Consider the following 22257-nt stretch of genomic DNA (forward strand, 5'->3'; position numbering starts at 1 on the left):
AAAGGTCTAGATAGGTTCAAAAGCACATTAAGATACAGCTACCGAATGTATTAAATCTAAGTTAGATTTAGCTTAAAGTTACAGGAGCACAAAAGTTCTATTAAGAATTATCTACATCACATTTAGGTTTGATGTTATCAGAATTAAGTAACCAAAAATCTTTCAAAGCTCAATTTTTTAAAAGAGTTACATTAAATCCCATCCTAATTCTATAATCTGCTTCTAAGCTAATTAATTACATGATAGGTTTTATATTAGAGAAAAGCAGGACAGCTTTTTAAAGATGAAGATGGACAGCATGGGGCTGCTTGGTTAGAGAAAAACTCGCAAAAGCACTTATTAAATAATACTTTGATAACATGAAAGTAGTCATCAGCCATTCTCTGAAGGCAGTGATCACAGCTATAAAAATGAATCATGTGTCAACAGGAAGAGAAGGAAAAGGAGAAAACCCCAGTTTACAGCATAATTTTATATTTTCTAATAATAAATACATTTCTTTATGTGCATATTAATTTTCTACCCATTGAAAATGAGATCCATACGTTTGATAGATACACTCTTTGAAGTGAACGTTTTTATCCAAGACTTTTTTTTTAAAGCTGTTTTACTCTGAAGTGATGAATAGGCTGTGGTATATGTAAAACTGTCTAATGGTACATTGTGTGTCAACATATGTACATTTGTAGTAATATCACAGGCATTTTTATTGCAGTTTATTGTTCCGTCCTCCCAATAAGCCAGATAAAATCATGTACAAGAACATTAAGGATTAAGGGAAGTGGTTTCCTTAGGTGATTGCTGGCAAAAATTCACCCTCCCATTATAACAACATAGTAAATGGATGGTAATATATTTGGCTATTACTTTCCAACAAATTTGGATTCCCAGTTTTCAGAGCTGCTCTGTGTCTATGTTTGCGGCTTTTTGGTTGTCTCTTCGTAGGAAAAGGTGCCACAATGTGAGGTAAATGTGCTAGATTTCTGCTTTGTAAATATTAAAGTCCATTTTTTGAACATACAGTGCTAGCAAAAATAAGTCAAAGATGTAATGTCTATTTAAATACACGTTTGAGCTAGTCGTGCTTAAATTAGATTCCATGCTTCGGCTAGAATCAACACGGCTTAAATATTAGAAACTTCAAAATTCATATGGCCCAAGCCCTCCTCCCCACACACGGATGGGAAGTAGAAATGTGTGGGAAAACGTCTAGCAATTAAAATCCTGAAGGAGTGGGAAAAACCCAGGCTTTTATGCAAGGATTTGAAAAAACGCTTGCCATCAAATCTTTTATTCAGGCATTCTGAATTTGCCTTGTTAAACGGATACACTCACTGCTAAAGATACACAGGGACAAGAGCTGTTTTAAATTTGTTTATCACACCGCCCCTAGTTTTCTGCTAAAGAGAAGTACATTTTGGATATTTAAAAGTACACACTCATTAGACAAATCTCTAAAAGCCTCAGCGCCCCTACCTAGCTGCCTTCTGGGTTTCAGCTTTTGAGTTTCAGGTCCTTGCACAACACCTAAGACGTGCAATACTCTTTTTCTTCCTAATCCCGGCAGAGAACAGTGCGAAGAGATCTCCCTCCGCGTCTCCACCCTAATTCCCCCTCTTCCCAGATTCCACCCGCTCCGCTACTTCCCTCCGCCCCCGGCTCCGCCAGCCCAATCTGTCAGAGAAGTTGTGTACAAACTGCGCGGCCGCCCTGCGCGCGAAGCTCGTGGCCCGAGAGGGGTGCGGTCGGGCCGACGGAGGCGGGGCCCTGGCTGCCTCTCTCCCTGCTCATAGGCTGGCCGCTCAGGCCTGGCCGGCCTCGGGGCCTCGGGATTCGCGGCGGCGCTGCCAATCAGGCGAGCGGGCCCCGCCCCCCCGGAGTTGGGTGAAATAGAGGCGAGCGTCAAGTGTCAGTAGTCGCGGGGCAGGTACGTGCGCTCGCAGTTCTCTCGCGGAGGTCGGCGGTGGCGGGAGCGGGCTCCGGAGAGCCTGAGAGCACGGTGGGGCGGGGCGGGAGAAAGTGGCCGCCCGGAGGACGTTGGCGTTTACGTGTGGAAGAGCGGAAGAGTTTTGCTTTTCGTGCGCGCCTTCGAAAACTGCCTGCCGCTGTCTGAGGAGTCCACCCGAAACCTCCCCTCCTCCGCCGGCAGCCCCGCGCTGAGCTCGCCGGCCCAAGCCAGCGTGGGCGAGGTGGGAAGTGCGCCCGACCCGCGCCTGGAGCTGCGCCCCCGAGTGCCCATGGCTACGAGGGTGCTGAGCATGAGCGCCCGCCTGGGACCCGTGCCCCAGCCGCCGGCGCCGCAGGACGAGCCCGTGTTCGCGCAGCTCAAGCCGGTGCTGGGCGCCGCGAATCCGGCCCGCGACGCGGCGCTCTTCCCCGGCGAGGAGCTGAAGCACGCGCACCACCGCCCGCAGGCGCAGCCCGCGTCCGCGCAGGCCCCGCAGCCGGCCCAGCCGCCCGCCACCGGCCCGCGGCTGCCTCCAGAGGAGCTGGTCCAGGTAGGAAGAGCCGCTCCCCTCCCACCGCAGCACTCCCGGGCTCGGGCGTGTCCCGTTGCTGCGACTCGCGGGCGACAGGGGCCGCTCCAGGCTGGGGCGTGCGTCGGGGCGCACCGGAGCCGCTGCTGGGTGGGCAGCCCCGCCCTGCACGCCTGGCCGGGGCCCCGCGTTTCGCTGAGAGTAAATGGGGGGGGGGCTGGGGGTGGGAAGGATGGAGGGGAATCTGCCCCGGCGGGTCGGCCTGGGAGAGGTAAGAGGGAGGGAACTGGGTGCTCACGCGCACCTTAGTTGTTTTTCTTACACTCGAGGGACGAAACCTTGTACCTTACGCTCAGTTTTACTTAAATTACGCCTTCGCCTGTACCGCTCTCCAATGCCAAGGCATTGGAGCCCTCCCCCCCATCCCCATCGTCTCGGGTTAAGTAGAAACGCAAATTGGGGTGCTGGGGAGAGGTTCCCCAAGGTTTCATACCCGGTGGCTCAACCTGCTTTAGAAGCGATCGCGGGCCGCGTTTGGAAAATGAGAGTTAGGAAAGCTAAGGTTGTGTCGGAGCGCTTATTTTTCCTTAAAAAAAAAAAAAAAAAAAAAAAAGACCGGGGGTGTTGTTTTCTTCGTGTGCACGTAAATTTCCTCCCGGAGCCGCGTTGAAAGCTGGCAGTTGGCTTTTACACTTGCCCAGCAGCCGAATTAGAGCAACCGCCTGTTTCTTTCGCCCACGCAGGGAGTCATATAGCCCAGAAAAAACTTCCCGGGACTTTTAGCCTGTCCCAAGGAAAAAAAAATTGGAAACATACCCACATGCAAACAGCTGGAAGAGCTAAAATCAGAAACCACTAACCGCCGCGGGAGCGCAGTGCACGAAAGGGTTTAGTTCAGTTTATTTCAAGACACTTCATTTAGTAGCTCTTTGGCGTATCGTATATTTGCTACCCAGCGCCTACTCCGTGGGGTCTGCCAGGGTCTTGCTGTGAGAGGGCAGTGTCGTTTGTCAGAGATGTGACTCACATGATGAGAGCGTTAATTTTTATTTTTAAATCATGTCTATCCGGGAAACCCCGTCCGCATCCACACCAAGGTCCGAGATGAAACGCATTTGAAATGAAGTAGTAGCAGAAAATGACTGTCTTATTTACCTGTTAAGGTGCCACAGCTAATATATGCGCCATTCCATCTAGTTGGTTTTCTTATCTTTCGAAATTTCCTTTTCAGTGTTAAAAAATGTAGGCTTAAGTTATACTAGGAGAGAAGATAGCTGGAAAAGGCTTGAGGCGACTTGTTACAAGCTGGTTTATAGCCTAGAAAAGAGATCACCGTTTGAAAAGTATTCGGTTATTTCAGTTTGTCAATTTTCTGCTCTGGAGGCACTAAGAAGATAAGGGATGACTGAGCTTTTTACAGAGTAGGGGGGAATGTAGCATTGGCCCACTGAGAAGGACATGATAAATGTTTTGCTGATGACTGTGCTAGGGATACAGCAGCCTCCCCACCCACGGGCTCCTTAGCAGCACTCTACCAAGGGAGTGATTTTCCCCTAGGTAATTAAAGATCTGTTTTAGATAGGGATATGAATAGGAACATTTCATTATCATATTAACCAATTACAGGATCTGCTGATTAAAATCAACATTTAGATCAAATATTAAATGTGAAATTGTTTTGTTTCAGTGGATACAAGGTTTTGCTTAGAACGTTGTGTTTAACTTCTCATTGAACTGTAAACGAGAAAAGACACTGAAATTTCCAAATAATATTTTTATATTACTTTTGAAGTATCTAGTCAAGAAAAGAAACCTTTGCAATATTTTAAAGGTTTGCATCGTTTTTTCTATTAAAAAAACCACGCTTTTTAATGTTTGTGACTTAAACAGAATTGAGGTAGTTCGGCAACATTTCAATACTGTACTCTAATTGCAAACTTAACTGTGTAATGGGGCAGGGAATCCTGCTTGTACAGGGGTGATGATAGCTTGTTATTGCATCAGAATGGAATGTTTTGAGTTTGCTTTCTTTTTTATTCTTGATTTGCGTCTTTCACTTTTGGGGGTGATTGGGGGAGCAGTTTTACCAGTTACACAGAGTTTCATAAGGTTTTGGTCAACCAGTTATTACACAATCGACAAAATAAGCCTGATATGTTTATAAGCAACATTGAGGAGTTTGCCTTAGTACCTTACACAGGGATTGGGGGAATTTTTAGTAGGCGCCGATTGTTCGTTCTTCCCGAGATGGTGAATCAGGTGGATTATGCATGTTTATATCTCTTCTTTTTTAGACAAGATGTGAAATGGAGAAGTATCTGACACCTCAGCTTCCTCCAGTTCCTATAATTCCAGAGCATAAAAAGTATAGACGAGACAGTGCCTCAGTCGTAGACCAGTTCTTCACTGACACTGAAGGGTTACCTTACAGTATCAACATGAACGTCTTCCTCCCTGACATCACTCACCTGAGAACTGGCCTCTACAAATCCCAGAGACCGTGCGTAACACACATCAAGACAGAACCTGTTGCCATTTTCAGCCACCAGAGTGAAACGACTGCCCCTCCTCCGGCCCCGACCCAGGCCCTCCCTGAGTTCACCAGTATATTCAGCTCACACCAGACCGCAGCTCCAGAGGTGAACAATATTTTCATCAAACAAGAACTTCCTACACCAGATCTTCATCTTTCTGTCCCTCCCCAGCAGGGCCACCTGTACCAGCTACTGAATACACCGGATCTAGATATGCCCAGTTCTACAAATCAGACAGCAGCAATGGACACTCTTAATGTTTCTATGTCAGCTGCCATGGCAGGCCTTAACACACACACCTCTGCTGTTCCGCAGACTGCAGTGAAACAATTCCAGGGCATGCCCCCTTGCACATACACAATGCCAAGTCAGTTTCTTCCACAACAGGCCACTTACTTTCCCCCGTCACCACCAAGCTCAGAGCCTGGAAGTCCAGATAGACAAGCAGAGATGCTCCAGAATTTAACCCCACCTCCATCCTATGCTGCTACAATTGCTTCTAAACTGGCAATTCACAATCCAAATTTACCCACCACCCTGCCAGTTAACTCACAAAACATCCAACCTGTCAGATACAATAGAAGGAGTAACCCCGATTTGGAGAAACGACGCATCCACTACTGCGATTACCCTGGTATGTGCTCTTACCTGGTTGAAGCATCAATAGATGTAGTGTGTGTGTGTGTGTGTGTGTGTGTCTGTCTGTGTCTGTCTGTGTCTGTCTGTGTGCGCGCGCGTGTGCGTGTGTGCACGCGCGTGCCCTTTTCAACCTCATGGCTTTAAATAGGAAAGTTGTACTTGACAGTAAAAAAAAAAATTACCTTTTTTTTTTCTCTATCCTATCTCTGTGCTTTAACTTTGGTATGTAAACCAGTTAGTTGTCTGTTGCTTATGTTATGCATCAAAAACTTGGCTAGAATATTCTGGAAAAAGTTCCCTTGGATTTTTTTTCTCTTTAATATTAAAACAGATATGAATTTCTAATACATATTATTTCGAGTTAGGCCAGAGTTACTTTAAAATGGCAATTGGATAAATTGCAGTTTTTAATTCTAAATTAAGTGCCCCAGAAAGAGATTAAAGTAGGGTGGGGGAAAATAAGGTTTGGTGGTGAAGTGGAGGTTGCAGGCAGCTAGCTTGATGTTAGGTACAAGACTGTCTACAAGACAGATTTAAGAATGGTTTTGATGGCATGTGAGCATATGCTCAGTTTTGAATGAGATACATGGCCCAAAGTATAAGTTGAAGACAATACATGGAATATATTTACAAGTTACTGGGAAAGCTAGTTTATGATTAATACATGGCAAAATTTATTGACTCTGATACATGATATGGCATGACGTGCTAAATGAAAAAAGAAGAAATGTGGGAGTACAGAAAATTACAGTCATCTTGGATAATGGCTTAGTACTGTCAGCTCTAGAGCCATTAAAATTTTTTTAAAAAACATATAGCAGCTCTTAATACGGAAGTACAGCACCTACTGGAATATAAACACAAATTTTCCATTTGTAGTTTGGCTTGATTATCTGTATTCTTTCCTGTTAAAGTGATACATAAAACAAATCACTTCATGCCTTTCATAAGGTAATGGGGGAGGGCTCTTTAAAACTTTTAAAACTGAAGCTTCAAATAATCTCATCTAGCATGAGAGATTTCTTCTTTAAAGCCAGATTTTAAACACTGAATCATCAAATGTAAAGATTTCAAAAGGATCTCCAAAATGACATGCTGTTCTCCTTTATTTTAGGTTGCACAAAAGTTTATACCAAGTCTTCTCATTTAAAAGCTCACCTGAGGACTCACACTGGTATGTAATTTTCTTGTTAATTCTGTGAGTTGTGTAAATAGTGTAAGTGGTATTCATCCTTTTAAAAGCTAACACATGTTTGATCTCTTCTTCTGTCAACTTTTTTTTTTTTTTTTTTAAATAGCCTACCTTTTCAGCACAGGCTTGGTTCAGAATTCAGTTCCATGAGAAATCTGGTTCCAGGAAGGCCGGTGATGTTCCCTCACTAAGGCCTTCTTGCCCTGTCACCGCTCAGAGTTGATTACCCAAAAATGTAAACAGTGATGTTTACTAATGGATTTTAAAACTTACAATGGCAGTGTTTTGAAGAAAAAAAAACAAAACAAAACTTATTTTCTTCCATAGCAAATAATTTTGCTCTGAGAAAGCCATTTTAAACTCTTAAAAACTTTCCCATTTGGCGTGTACTGCATAATTGGTGAAAACAGTTTCACCTCTAGGTTAAAATATCTGTGTTTAGTATGTTTTCTGTGCTTGATGAAAGGTAGGGCTGAAATTGCAGTGTTAAAATCACGTGGTCAGAAATGGGTTACAAGCCCCAGCCTAAACTTGGTAGTGTGAGAGACTTCATCTTTATTCTAGCTTACATTCATTCTTGTTTACATGTGCTTTTAAGTTTAGCTCCTCTACTTTTGTATTTGCTTTGTTTAATCTATAGCAGTCACTTTTTTTTGAGATGGAGTCTTGCTCTGTTGCCAGGCTGTAGTGCAGTGGTGTGATCTCAGTTCACTGCAACCTCTGCCTCCCAGGTTCAAGCGATTCTCCTGCTTCAGCCTCCCGAGTAGCTGGGATTACAGGCCCCCACCACCACGCGCAGTTGATTTTTGTATTTCTAGTAGAGACGGGGTTTCACCATGTTGGCCAGGCTGGTCTCCAACTCCTGACATCTTTATCCACCTGCCTCGGCCTCCCAAAGTGCTGGGATTACAGGCATGAGCCACCGCGCCCGACCAGCACTTTTAAGAGCTTTTAAACTTTAAAATTATATCAGAAGCCATTTTAAGATGAAACCAGGTGGCATACTTTAAAGGCCCCCCAAATACTCCAAATATTGTCAAATATATAGATGGTTACTATTTGCGATTTTCTTAAAAGAGCAGCCCTAAAGAAAAGAACTTATATAAAGTGATTGTGTTTTTTTCCCTCAATAAATACAGCCTTACCTAAAGTTCAGAGAATAAGTTTGCTAATAAAAGCAATGACCTAGCAAAATGTATTATTCCATCATTGCTATGGAAACCAAAGTATTCAACAGTTCCTTTGAATGGGTTGTTGGATTAGTGTGAGGACTTGAATCTCCCCAGGCTAGATGTTACTATGGAAATTGAGTTTTGATAAATGAAGTAGTTATCTCTAACTGCTGCATTAAAAAGTAAAAGCCTTTGAACAAAGGTCAGTGCTGAGATAGAGCCCTAAGAGGAATATGGTTGCAGACATTTTGTATGCATGTTAGGAAGCATTGCTTGATATCCCAGTGATAAACACTACTTATTAACTTCTGATGACAATGTTGTAGATTCCAGGGCTTTTTGAGAAACTGCTTTTAAGGAAAAGGCATCTTATGTATTTATCTATGAAATGAGCGGGCTGTTTTGGCCTGAGGTTTTTGAATGGAGACAAACTGATTACCTAAGAGGAAGGATCCTTCATAGGCAGCCCAAGGTAGAAATTTTTATAGTTAAACACAAATGAATTAAGCATGTTATAAAAACTCCAACTTAAAGTTTTCAAAATACAAATGACAAGTGCCAGGCAAATATTCCATGTAGAAATACCAAAATGTCCTTTTACAGAATATAAATGGAAATATAAAGACATTTGAACTGTTGTTTTTTTCTCTTTTGGAAGTCCTTGATATGAGAGATAGGAGGGAACACATTTTCATGGGTTTAAAGTCTCATAATAAAAGAGCACAATTGCATATAACGATGTAATCAACTACTTATTGCAGGGATGTAGTCAAACCCATATCTGAATAGCCTTTCACCCCGTCAGGGTTTAGTGCCCTGAATGCTTATACCTGCGATTCAGGAACTTGACCTGCTGGCAAATACATTTAATCGTGGGTTGTCTTAACAATGCTTGTACTAATAAAAACAGACTGAAAAGAAGACCGAGACCTGGTTTGGGTCCCTTGCATCAGCTTTTTCACCTGACCATAAACATTGTGGCCTTCAACATCTAATGAATGGGAACATGTAATCCAGTTTAATAAAGTTTTGTTTGATAGTCTTTCAAATGCCTTGGGGAGGGTTTGTAGCAGACTTGTTCATCTGGCTAAACCTGTTCTTGGGTAATCATAGAGCATTGAGGTTGTTTTCTCCTCATTTCTCATTTCTAGACAATGCCTTTTACAATTACCTGTTCTCTCATTGCATCCTCCCCACCCTGCCCGCCTGTTGTTTTTAAATGAATGTATCTGAAGCCAGCAAAGGTGTTTTTTTTTTTCCTTCCCTTTAAGGCCCAGGTAGAACAGTTAGAACAGTTTTTCTAAATTACTTCTCTTATGTAATTGCTTTTTTTGGTTTTCTTTCTGTCCTCCTCCTCCCTCTCGGACCGTTTATCAGAGGACTTTAAAAACCACACAACAGTTGATGACATAAAATACTCTTTAAATGATTGCCGTTTTACAGGCAGAATGTGAAGCACCCTAGCATTTCTTTGGAAAATAATTGTAATTGCTTTAAAATGTCAAGTTACCTTATGTTTTAAAAATAATTTAGGCAATGAAAACAGCCTGCATCTGAGTTTAATTACTTCTTCTGGATTTTTAGATTGGAAGTGCTTCTTTAACTTGGGTTGCAAATTGAACCTAAGCAAATAATAGTCTTAACAAAACAGAACTTTTTAAGTAATCTGAGATGACAGAGTAGATGATATATCAGTTTCTTAAACCAGAAGTATAGCATTCAAGTCTTCTAAATTCATATACTTTGATTTCTTTATCAGGAAATCGCATATAAATAATACAAAGTTCTATCTTCTTTGTGTGATTAGACAATACTGGAAACATTTGCTTCTATTCTAGGGAATAATTATATTTTATTTATATCTGTACATACATAATATAGCATAAGGCCTGTAGAAGCACCCCTTATAGATGTGGATGTTCTCATGTATTATTTGTAATATGTGTGTGTATACATTTATCATGCCTTTGGTGAGAAATAATTATGGCTGCTTCTAGGCAACAATGTCAATGAGTGGTGTATTTCCAATTCAAAATATTTGTACTTTTAACAGCATTTAAATGAACATTCTACTGAAATTTATATGCCTCATGATGTCTACAAGGGGCGGAACACATTGCCATTACTCTAAAGTTGCTCCCAAGTATACTGTTTTGTCTTTATAAATCAACATGACTGATAAACTGTCTATTGCAACCAGTATTATATGCTCACATACCTTACTTTTTTCTTTAATATAATGAATATTTAAAATAATGTCTAAGTTTGCAAAGGTTTGAGGCTGAAATAAGTTGAAATCAATAGGAAAATATATTGGCTATATCTTCAAACAAAAATTTGTAGAAATTTAAAAAGTTCTTTCCAGAGAAAAAGTTCTGAAAAAGTAAACCATGAACTCAACACAGATGTTTGAAGTCCTAGCGGTTCCTTTCATGTGCGTGGATATGCACTTAACCTTAGAGAATATGGAAAAGCTGTTGGGAAATCAGGGTACGGTAACGTTTCTAGATTTTTTTTTTTTCTTTTTTTTCCCCCCGTTTCAGCTATCTGGAACAGGGCAAGAAATTAGCATTTGTACAAAGAAAGTCTTTGAACAACACACACTTGGCTCAAGTATTCCTCAGACCCACACTCCATGCATTGGAGTCTGTGTGTACTAAGTGATCCCAGAGTGGCTTACTGGAGATTGACAGTGGAAAAGGACAATTTGAAACACGCCTGTAGGAGAAAATGGAAACATTGTACAAATAACATAGGAACACAAAATTCATTTTTCTTTCTTTTTTTTTTTTTGAGATGAAGTCTCGCTTTCGTCCCCAGGCTGGAGTGCAGTGGTGCGATCTCGGCTCACTGCAACTTCCACCTCCCAGGTTCAAGCGATTCTCCTGCCTCAGCCTCTCAAGTAGCTGGGATTACAGGCGCCTGCCACCACGCCCGGCTAATTTTTGTATTTTTAGTAGAGACGGGGTTTCACCATGTTGGCCAGGCTGGTCTCGAACTCCTGACCTCAGATGATCCACCCGCCTCAGCCTCGCAAAGTGCTGGGATTACAGGCGTGAGCCACCACGCCAGGCTCACAAAATGGACTCTTAAAGCACTGTGTTCAAGATTCCCTGTTTAGGAAAGATTTCCACATTAAGTCCTGGAAAGATTTTTAGTGGAAGCCTAGTTTGTAAAGGGGTTACATTCCCATTTTCTGCCTTACTGTCTTTTGCAGAAGACTTTATTGCCTACTGACATGTGTAGTAAGATGTTATTAGTTATACTTCGTATAATCTGTACTTGAGATTTGCTGCTGAATATATTGACTTTCAGTTTGGGTACTAAAAGATCCTTAGATATGAATTTCTTTTCTAGGGCCTTGCACTGTGGCCCACACCTGTAATTCTGGCACTTGGGAGGCCAAAGCAGGTGGATCACCTGAGTTTAGGGGTTCGAGACCAGCCTGGCCAACGTGGCGAAACCTCATCTCCACTAAAAATACAAAAATTAGTCAGGCGTGGTGGCACATGCCTGTAGTCCCAGTTACTCAGGAGGCTGAGGCAAGAGACTCATTTGAACCCACGAGGCGGAGGTTGCAGTGAGCTGAGATCGTGCCACTGCACTCCAGCCTGGGCGACAGAGTGAGACTCCATCTCAAAAAAAAAAAAAAAAAGAAAAATTCCTTTGTAGGTCTTTGCTCCAAAGTCATTTTTCATGGAATATATTAAACATAGCTTTTGATTTTAAAATCTCGATAATATTTGGCTGGGCGCGGTGGCGGCTCACGCCTGTAATGCCAGCTCTTTGGGAGGCGGAGGCAGGTGGATCACCTGAGTTCAGGGGTTCGAGACCAGCCTGGCCAACATAGTGAAACCCTGTCTTTACTAAAAATACAAAAATTAGCTGGGCATGGTGGCACATGCCTATAGTCCCAGCTACTTGGGAGCCTGATGCAGGAGAATCGCTTGAACCTGGGAGGCAGAGGTTGTGAGCCAAGATCGTGCCACCGCACTGCAGCCCGGACAACAGAGCAAGACTCCATATGAAAAAAATAATAATAATAAAAAATAAAAAATCGGTAATATTGACAATAAAGATATTTTCATTGCAGGTACTTACTAAAAGCAACATTCAGTGTTCTGAACATAAGTTACTCTTCTTTTTGTGGAACTGTGGGAAAAGGGTAAAAGGCTTTTTAGGAAAACTGTATACAAAGGTTTTCACTCTGGGCCTTAATGGATGGAGATCTTACAATGTGAATCGAGAAATAATAGTGGTTAAATGTGTAACCTGTTTTATTGGTAGAGGTAACACAGGCAAAATCTTTTTTGCAGGAAGAGATTTAGGACTCAGTGGTTTTTTGAGTCTCTATTTGAAAACTATTGCAGAGGAAGTATCACATTTATTAGCCTTTAGTATTAGATTAGATTTTATTAAACATTCTTATCATTCTTTTCCATTTTTTTTTATTTGCAACTTTGAAATTTATTTTGTGTATTGATAATTTCAAACAATTTTTTTTTAAAGTAGTAGCTTAAGAGACTTGCTGGTTCAGACCCCAGGAAAGGTATTTATGAGCATGAAAGCTTAGAAGCAATTTCTTTTTAATGACTCACTGGGAAGATTAAACTTTGCTTCTAGGACTTGTTCTTTCATCTGAAAAACATTTACATAGGAAATTGATTAAACATTGTTTAGAGATGATAAAGCTTATCAAAAGTTAAGAAGTATAATTTGATTCAGCAAATATTTTTTACTGGTTTTGTGGAGAATCCAAAGACGAATAATCTCTTCTTGCCCTTTTGTTCATAAATAGACTAAATAGAATTGCTGGAGTGGAGATAGAAATAATTAGTCTTGAAAGTAGAGAGTAATGTTTTTAAAAAATAATAATACAGTCACCCAAGAATTTGGCAGATATTTTTGGTTCTATAGAATGTAGTAGCTGTTTACTTGATGACCTACATCGTTTCTAGTGAAAGATTAGAAATAATGTCCTACTTTAGTAAAAGTATCTCCGTAGCAGCATTCCTACTCTGTTAGCCAGTATTATTTATATTCAAGGATCTCAAACAACAACTCTTATTAAGGATAAGTTACAGTTTTAGAAGTGCACAGTAGGTAAGTTTTACCTAAAAATATCTATATAGAAGAATAAATTTATTTTTGGCTACTTTATGAAAAGGTAAACCTTTACGAGTTGGGAGGAGACCTACTGGTCAGGGTCACCATGTGAAGTGCAAATTAAAGGGAAGGTTATCTAGTACTCATTCCATACTGGGAAAAAATGAAAATAGAGGATTTTTCTGTTTTGCTTACCAAAAGAAAAGGTGAAATTCCTCATTGACACTTTAACGTCAGTGCGAACTCCCATTATAAGAAAGTGAATCCGAGTGTTGTCTCGTTATCAGGAGACTGAAGAATTGGTATTTGATTTCATTAACTCTATTAATGACGGGATAGTCTTCATAATGTTTACTGGGAACCCAGAGGAGAAGTAGCAGTAGTTTAGGAGCCCAGGGATTCCAAATCTCTGCTAGGATGTAGACTGTAAGTGTAACCCCTGACATCGTGATCCCACCCATTCCCTCTTTGGGTTTGGCAGATCAGTGCTTTCTGGCCCTGGGAGAAGTCCCCTCGCTGCCTTTGACCAGTGCTAGGGGCTCTAGTATGTCTTGGCTTTCCTGAAGTCCAGTCCAGTTCTACCTAAGACAATTTGTTTAAACAGTTTATCCCTGTATAACTTCAGAATGGACAATAACTCATTCTGATTATTTTCTCTGGAAGTGGCTCAAAACATGGTTCTCACCTAAATGCGTATTATCAGATTACTCTCAGTGGTCCTGGGCAGGGCAAAGCCAGGCAAAAGCCCTGCTGCAGGAGGGTCCACAGAAGAATAAAAAACTGACAGCCTCACAAGAACCTTTTATGCCTTCCCTCCTTTTCATTAATCAGAATAACTGAGTTGTTTTCAAGATGCATTAGGGAAAGTGTGGCATTACAGCAGGAATAGAAGATAGTCTCTGCCCTTGAGGAACTTTAAAAGCTAGTTAAGGAGGCAAAATACAACTATTTGAAGCCTTCCTAAAGCAGTATATGTGCAAGTGCAAATTGATAGCTCAACAGAAATTTCAGTGATGGGGATACAGAGAAGTGAAATGATCTCTCCTGGTCTGTTCAGAGGCTTTTTAGAAGGAGTGAGGTATCGGATTTTAAAGAAAGTGATCAATATAAATTGAGGAGAGAAAGGAATTTCTCTTTTGTTGCTTTTGTTTTTGTTTTTGGCAATCAGCTTCCTTAGGTTGAATGGGCACAATATTGATGGTGTTATCTGGTAAATAATTAGATGCATTTACAAATGCTAATAATACTAATCTTTGATATGGACCTTCTGTTCCAAGTATAGGAAATGTGTGACAATGAGTTTTAATAGAAAGGTTTTTGGATGGAAAATTACTGGCATAGACATAAAAATATGAATTAGTGAGCTAAAATCATCCTCCTACTTTATCTCTTTTCTTAGATATCTAAATCATTTTCCTATGAATTTCTTTAATAAGTGTTTCCTATTTTTCTCCCTTTTGATTTTTAGAAGCAAATCTAATATGAGCCTATTTCAGAGACTAAATTTCGTAAGTCTCAAATGATGGGAAAAATCTAATTATTATTGAATTGCATGAAAATATTTTCCTCTTGAAATAAGAGCCCATTTTGAGCTTCAAGGACTCTTAAGTTCTAAGAGTTTAGATTAGGTTGAAATAATTTATTCTACTTTAAAAGTTTGGATTGTTTAGGTTCGCAGAACAAGATACAGATTTTAAGTTCTTTGAGGCCAGAAACCCAGTCTTATTTGAGTTTTGCAAGGCATTTAGTACAGGTTACACCTTCACTAATAAACAGTGACTTTAATTCTCATGATATTTTAGCTTTATCAGGTATTGATTGAGTTGTCTTTTAGTCACCAGGAAGGAAACCGATGTGCAAATTTGCTGCAATAAACTTTTAAAACATTATCTAAAATAACTATTTTAAGATAAATATTTTATCAGTGATTTTTATTCTTTTGTTAGAAGAATCTATGTAGAACATTTTAGGAAAAGGCCTTGGTATGTCTATTGAATGTGTTCAGCAGAGCAGAGAAACTTCCCATTCCATTGTGATAGGTTCAGAAGTCATTCAGAGGGGGGAAAAAAAAGGACAATTTTCAGTTTGTTGCTGAGGATTTTTTAAATGGCTTACAAACATGTTCCACTAACCCGCTGAAATTCACTTACCCTGGGGGAAAGGAGCTATCGTTAGGTGATACCTGGGAATTGCCAATACCTAAACTGTGCTCAGGACCCCACAGGCCCCAGAGAGGCTGGCACTGCCAGGTTGTGCCCTCTGTTTCAGATCGTCTGGGGTTCAAGGCTTGCTGTGAGTCCATTAAGCCATTCCTTAGCTGACCTTCACAAGTGGCTTTAGAATCTGGAAATGAATTTGAACAATATGTATGTGTTCCTTAAATCGTTCAAAGAGAGCGTATTAGTGTTTGCTAATGGAAGATTTAAGTGAGACATTAAGGAAAAGTGGCAGACCAGGATTCTTAATGTGGAGCTCATCGTTTTGCTTCTAACTCTACGGGGTTATTGTGAGGAAGCGAGAGAATGAGAAGTACCTCGCTCTGGAGTATGTGCTCCATGGCTGCTGGTGCCTGCTCCCTTTTCCTTTTACCGGTAATGTTTCTGCTTAACATTTTTGTAAAGTATGTTAATGACTTTATCAGCGTGGATAGTATGTATGTTTAACTTGAACATAGTTTTCAAAGATTAGAGATTCTAGCAAAATACTCCTGTAATTTAAAAACAGAATGAGAAAACACATACTTTGAGATAAAGTGGGAGCTTGTTTTCTGTGCTGTACAAACTTGTCACTTTTTTCTTTTTGCCTTTGGAAAGTTTCACGTTAACAGCATGAGAACTTAAAAATACAGTTGATGTTGAAAGAGCTTAACTAAATATTTTAAATTGGTGGTATTGGAAAGAGATTCTGTAAAAATCCAATTAAACTTTTGAAAGCTCTATCCTGTTGAAATATAACTTAAAGGAAGTCAGTTTGGTTTCCCAGAAGTACTGTGCATAGTGTTTCTGGCTGAGGAAGAAAGGCCCAAGTCTGCTGTTTGGCCAGAAATTGGGTACCAGCTTCCTCTACGATGTTTTACTTGAACGGTGTTGACACTTGAACAAATCCCATAGAAACTGCCCCAAGTGGGGGGATAGTTGTCCTTACTTTTATGGTAAGACTTGGCCCCAGTAACTAACATTCCAGACACTGGTAGTATTCTTGGCTGAATACTCTATAGATGTGCATAAATTGAGAGCAAAACCCCAAATGTTTTAGAAACTTTAATGGCTACCGTATTTCAAGCAATCAGTAAAGTAAACTTTAAAAAATACTGGTGCAGTTTATTGCTTCATAGCCAATAAAAATAGTGAACAAAAAGAGTCTAGTGTCCCTTGTTTCTTACATAAACTCTGAAAATTCAGTTCTGCTATTTAATTATTAAATTCAAAAGACTAGAATGATTTCTTTTAAAATTGGGAGCACTATAGGAATTTTTTTCCTTGTCTCAGACATCAGAAATAACTTTTTCTTTCCATTAAATGACAGTAAAGTATTTAACCAATATGTTTGTTTCTGCGGTTTATTTTCCACAGGGAACAAAAACTAATAGTACTGGGCAAAATTTTTTTTTGTGATCAATTTACATCTACAAATGTGATAGCTATATTTACTACTGGTGTTAAAATATTTCTATATATCAGACATTTTATGTGATTGTAAGTGACAGAACGTGATTTATACTTTGTTTTATAAACGGCTTGAGTGTCTTAGGTTAAATTTCTGGTTAGAATTTACTATGAGGGGAGAAAAAACTTCTAGAATTGAGATGTGCATTTTTAAAGTGGATTGATAGGAACCAGAAAGGGAATTAAAACAAAAACTGTCTGGGGCAGAGGCAGAGGAGAGAAGAGAGGAAGTATGGCACAGCAATCCATACCATGGGAAATGTAGGTGAACTCTCAAGGGAAAAAAAATTGGGACCACTTTCATGTCTGTTTTGGCACTTTCTTCTTTGTCCCTATGGGATTTTGTCTGAGAGTCAGAGTGGTTATCATGACAACAAAAATATATTAACCACAAATTGTAGAAATCTCAGTTGATGAGGACAGGGTCTTTTAAAGTTTAGACTGACTTGGTTAATCCTACAACTTCCTGAACATGATACTGCTAAATTAGGCAGAAAGGTTGTGCAGTTTCTGTTTCGTCAGAACTAAACAAGTGTTCAAAGCAACTCTGAGGTTCCTCCCTTTAAGAAGGAAACATTTTTTTAAGGGAATTTAAGAGGTGAAAAAGTATCTATATAAAACTCAGCAGTAAGCCGGTAATACTTTAATATACAAATTTATCTCACGAATTCTTATAAAAAATTCATAGAAAATTATAAAATCATAAATGTAGGAACTGCTAGTTAATGCTCACTGAAAGAACGTTTTGGCATTTATTCCTACTGGAATATATGATCTCCAGTAGGATTCATTCACAAGCAGTGAATTAAGACTACATTATGAATATTTAGTAGTTTTGAAAGTTAAACAGCTGGCAAGCTTTGGGGAGCATTAGGAATAATATACATTACAGGATGGGAGGGAGGAACATACCAACTCACTACTCAAGGGAAGAGAACTGTGAAAGAATGGAATGGGTAGGTTGAACAATTTCAGACTTTTAGATGTATATTACACATGTAAGCTCCATGAGGCCAGCTGTTTTTATTTTGTTAGCCATTGTATCACAAGTATTTGGGACAGTTCCTGGCCTATAATAGATGCTTGGCGAATTGTTTATGGAATGAATTTTGGGTGTAACACATGACAAAGAAAAACTAAATACAAGTCAACAAATGTCAGTTTTTACAGCTGTTTCATGGTCTGACTTTTTTTTTTTTACCAATGTGAAGTTATCAGTACCAGACTATTTTGCTTCAATCTGCAAAAGGAAGGTGTGAAGGTGTGTGTGAATCTCAAAGAGTGAATGCCCTAATAGTCCATTTTGGAGGCCATGTTTTCAAGTGAACTGATTTATGAGCTGCAAGCTTCTGTCTGGCTAATTTAGAAACATCTAGGACCAGTTTCTGGTTAAGCAATTGTGGTACATGAAATTCATTGTATAGGTGATTCGTGCAACAGCTTCTGAATTTTTTCCTCCCTCACCCACCTTAACAGCCATTAGTCCTATGATAATTTAATTTGGGTTTGTTGGTATAGAAACTGTATTTGCACAATAATGATAAAGCCACTCGGGCTCATCTAGTCATTTCCTGGATTTATGTGTGTAGGAGTACATAAAAATAAGGGCACTGATTCGTTTTGTATTTGCCTAAAATTGTTATTCTTCAGTTGTTCAAAGGTACACAAAATGCTTTTTTCTTTATAAGGTAAAAATACTTGGAGGTTATAAGAAATAACTCTTAACTAGCTTACTTTGAGTGGCTTTGATATGTATTTACTCATAATGGAATTCATGAGCTTTCCTTCTTTCGCTTGGCCAAGATTTTTTTTTTCTTTGAAATTCCTTCTCCGGTGTTATCTAGGATGTTTGCATTACAAGCAGGCCGCTTTACCTCCTTTGTTCGTTGTCACAGGTGAAAAGCCATACAAGTGTACCTGGGAAGGCTGCGACTGGAGGTTCGCGCGATCGGATGAGCTGACCCGCCACTACCGGAAGCACACAGGCGCCAAGCCCTTCCAGTGCGGGGTGTGCAACCGCAGCTTCTCGCGCTCTGACCACCTGGCCCTGCATATGAAGAGGCACCAGAACTGAGCACTGCCCATGTGTCCCGTTCCAGGTCCCCTGGGCTCCCTCAAATGACAGACCTAACTATTCCTGTGTAAAAACAACAAAAACAAAAAAAAAAACAAGAAAACCACAACTCAAACTGGAAATGTATATTTTGTATATTTGAGAAAACAGGGAATACATTGTATTAATACCAAAGTGTTTGGTCATTTTAAGAATCTGGAATGCTTGCTGTAATGTATATGGCTTTACTCAAGCAGATCTCATCTCATGACAGGCAGCCACATCTCAACATGGGTAAGGGGTGGGGGTGGAGGGGAGTGTGTGCAGCGTTTTTACCTAGGCACCATCATTTAATGTGACAGTGTTCAGTAAACAAATCAGTTGGCAGGCACCAGAAGAAGAATGGATTGTTATGTCAAGATTTTACTTGGCATTGAGTAGTTTTTTTCAATAGTAGGTAATTCCTTAGAGATACAGTGTACCTGGCAATTCACAAATAGCCATTGAACAAATGTGTGGGTTTTTAAAAATTATATACATATATGAGTTGCCTATATTTGCTATTCAAAATTTTGTAAATATGCAAATCAGCTTTATAGGTTTATTACAAGTTTTTTAGGATTCTTTTGGGGAAGAGTCATAATTCTTTTGAAAATAACCATGAATACACTTACAGTTAGGATTTGTGATAAGGTACCTCTCAACATTACCAAAATCATTTCTTTAGAGGGAAGGAATAATCATTCAAATGAACTTTAAAAAAGCAAATTTCATGCACTGATTAAAATAGGATTATTTTAAATACAAAAGGCATTTTATATGAATTATAAACTGAAGAGCTTAAAGATAGTTACAAAATACAAAAGTTCAACCTCTTACAATAAGCTAAACGCAATGTCATTTTTAAAAAGAAGGACTTAGGATGTCGTTTTCACATATGACAATGTTGCATTTATGATGCAGTTTCAAGTACCGAAACGTTGAATTGATGATGCAGTTTTCATATATCGAGATGTTCGCTCATGCAGTACTGTTGGTTAAATGACAATTTATGTGGATTTTGCATGTAATACACAGTGAGACACAGTAATTTTATCTAAATTACAGTGCAGTTTAGTTAATCTATTAATACTGACTCAGTGTCTGCCTTTAAATATAAATGATATGTTGAAAACTTAAGGAAGCAAATGCTACATATATGCAATATAAAATAGTAATGTGATGCTGATGCTGTTAACCAAAGGGCAGAATAAATAAGCAAAATGCCAAAAGGGGTCTTAATTGAAATGAAAATTTAATTTTGTTTTTAAAATATTGTTTATCTTTATTTATTTTGTGGTAATATAGTAAGTTTTTTTAGAAGACAATTTTCATAACTTGATAAATTATAGTTTTGTTTGTTAGAAAAGTTGCTCTTAAAAGATGTAAATAGATGACAAACGATGTAAATAATTTTGTAAGAGGCTTCAAAATGTTTATACGTGGAAACACACCTACATGAAAAGCATAAATCGGTTGCTGTTTTGCTTCTTTTTCCCTCTTATTTTTGTATTGTGGTCATTTCCTATGCAAATAATGGAGCAAACAGCTGTATAGTTGTAGAATTTTTTGAGAGAATGAGATGTTTATATATTAACGACAATTTTTTTTTTGGAAAATAAAAAGTGCCTAAAAGATGTATGTGGTGCTTTTCTTCTTTACCTGCAATAAAGAGTCTGATCAGGGCGGTTAGTGAGAAATCAATTCCACACATTTGTAGAAGAGCCACATTGAACCCGTACCTACATAAGACGGGGATTTATTTTTTGAGACGGAGTCTCGCTCTGTCACCCAGGCTGGAGTGCAGTGGCACAATATCGGCTCACTGCAACCTCCGCCTCCCAGGTTCAAGTGATTATCCTGTCTCAGCATCCCGAGTGGTTGAGATTACGGGCGCACGTCACCACGCCTGGCTAATTTTTGTATTTTTAGTAGAGGTGGGGTTTCACCATATTGGCCAGGCTGGTCTTGTGAACTGACCTCGTGATCCACCCACCTCAGCCTCCCAAAGTGCTAGGATTACAGGCGTGAGCCACTGCGCCCAGCTGGGGGATTTATTTTTTAAATTAGCATAAAGGGAGTCATAATTCACGAATGCTTATCTGGCCACGTAATGCACGAGACCTTAAGCATCCTTAGTTGAAAACACCATAGAGTTAACTTGCATGTGCTAGTCTGGAGGTTGTGTCATCAGAGGCAAACAAGAAGAATTGGTGTAACACTTAAAAAAATCATTAGGATTTGGTTTTATTCCGCAGCAACAAGTACACCTAGACCTACATCTTGTGTGTGTGTGTTTTTTTTTTTTTGACACTATCACACAGACGAGTGCAGTGGCGTAATCGTGGCTCACAGCAACCTCTGCCTCGGGTTCAAGGGATTGTCCTGCTTCAGCCTTCTGAGTAGCTGGGATTACAGGCACGCGCCACCGTGCCCGGCTAATTTTTGTATTTTTTGTAGTGATGGGATTTCACCATGTTGGCCAGGCTGGTCTCAAACTCCTGGCTTCAAGTGATCCACCTGCCTTGGTCTCCCAAAGCACTGGGATTACAGGCGTGAGCCACTGCGCCAGGCCTAGGTTTTGTTTTTATTTGTTTATTATTATTTTTAATTATGCTTTAAGTTCTGGGGTACAAGTGCAGAATGTGCAGGTTTGTTACATAGGTATACACGTGCTATGGTGGTTTGCTGCACCCATCAACCCGTCATCTACATTAGGTATTTCTCCTAATGCTACCCGTCCTCTAGCCCCCAACCCCATGACAGGCCCCAGTGTGTGATGTTCCCCTCCCTATCTCCATGTGTTCTCATTGTTCAACTCCCACTTACGAGTGAGAACATGCGGTGTTTGGTTTTCTGTTCTTGTGTTAGTTTGCTGAGAATGACAGTTTCCTAGATCTTGGTTTCTAATATCATTGTCCAATTTTTAAAAAATGAGCTCCTTAGAGAAACAGCTGATTCTAAGACTGGAGTGGGAAACATGCAAGTCCGGAGCATCCTGTAGTGTGAGAAAGTGGTATATCAGAAGGAATATAGGAAGCGATGAAAAAACCCGGCTGGGCGCGGTGGCTCATGCCTGTAATCCCAGCACTTTGGGAGGCTGAGGCGGGCAGATCACCTGAGGTCAGGAGTTCAAGACTAGCCTGGCCAACATGGTGAAACCCCGTCTCTACTAAAAATACAAAAAGTAGCCGGGCGTGGTGGCAGGTGTCTGTAATCCCAGCTACTCAGGAGGCTGAGGCAGGAGAATCGCTTGAACCCAGGAGGCAGAGGTTGCAGTGAGCCAAGATTGTGCCATTGCACTCCAGACTGGGGGACAAGAGTGAGACTTCCTGTCCAAAAAAAAAAAAAGAACCCTACAATAATCGGGGTATGTCAGC

At 40.1% G+C, this 22257-nt stretch overlaps 1 protein-coding gene across 1 annotated transcript; it reads left to right on the plus strand.

The window, feature by feature from the left end:
* The first annotated feature begins 1704 nt into the window (after positions 1 to 1704).
* KLF5 (KLF transcription factor 5) lies at positions 1705 to 20516 on the plus strand. The gene is made up of 4 exons (XM_034936789.3): positions 1705 to 2498; positions 4772 to 5645; positions 6765 to 6824; positions 18681 to 20516. Exons 1-4 carry the CDS (start codon positions 2238 to 2240, stop codon positions 18857 to 18859), a joined length of 1374 nt encoding a protein of 457 aa, XP_034792680.1. The 5' UTR covers positions 1705 to 2237; the 3' UTR covers positions 18860 to 20516.
* Positions 20517 to 22257: the final 1741 nt, after the last annotated feature.

Source organism: Pan paniscus, chromosome 14 (assembly GCF_029289425.2).
Source record: "Pan paniscus chromosome 14, NHGRI_mPanPan1-v2.0_pri, whole genome shotgun sequence".
NCBI classification, from domain to species: Eukaryota; Metazoa; Chordata; class Mammalia; order Primates; family Hominidae; genus Pan; species Pan paniscus.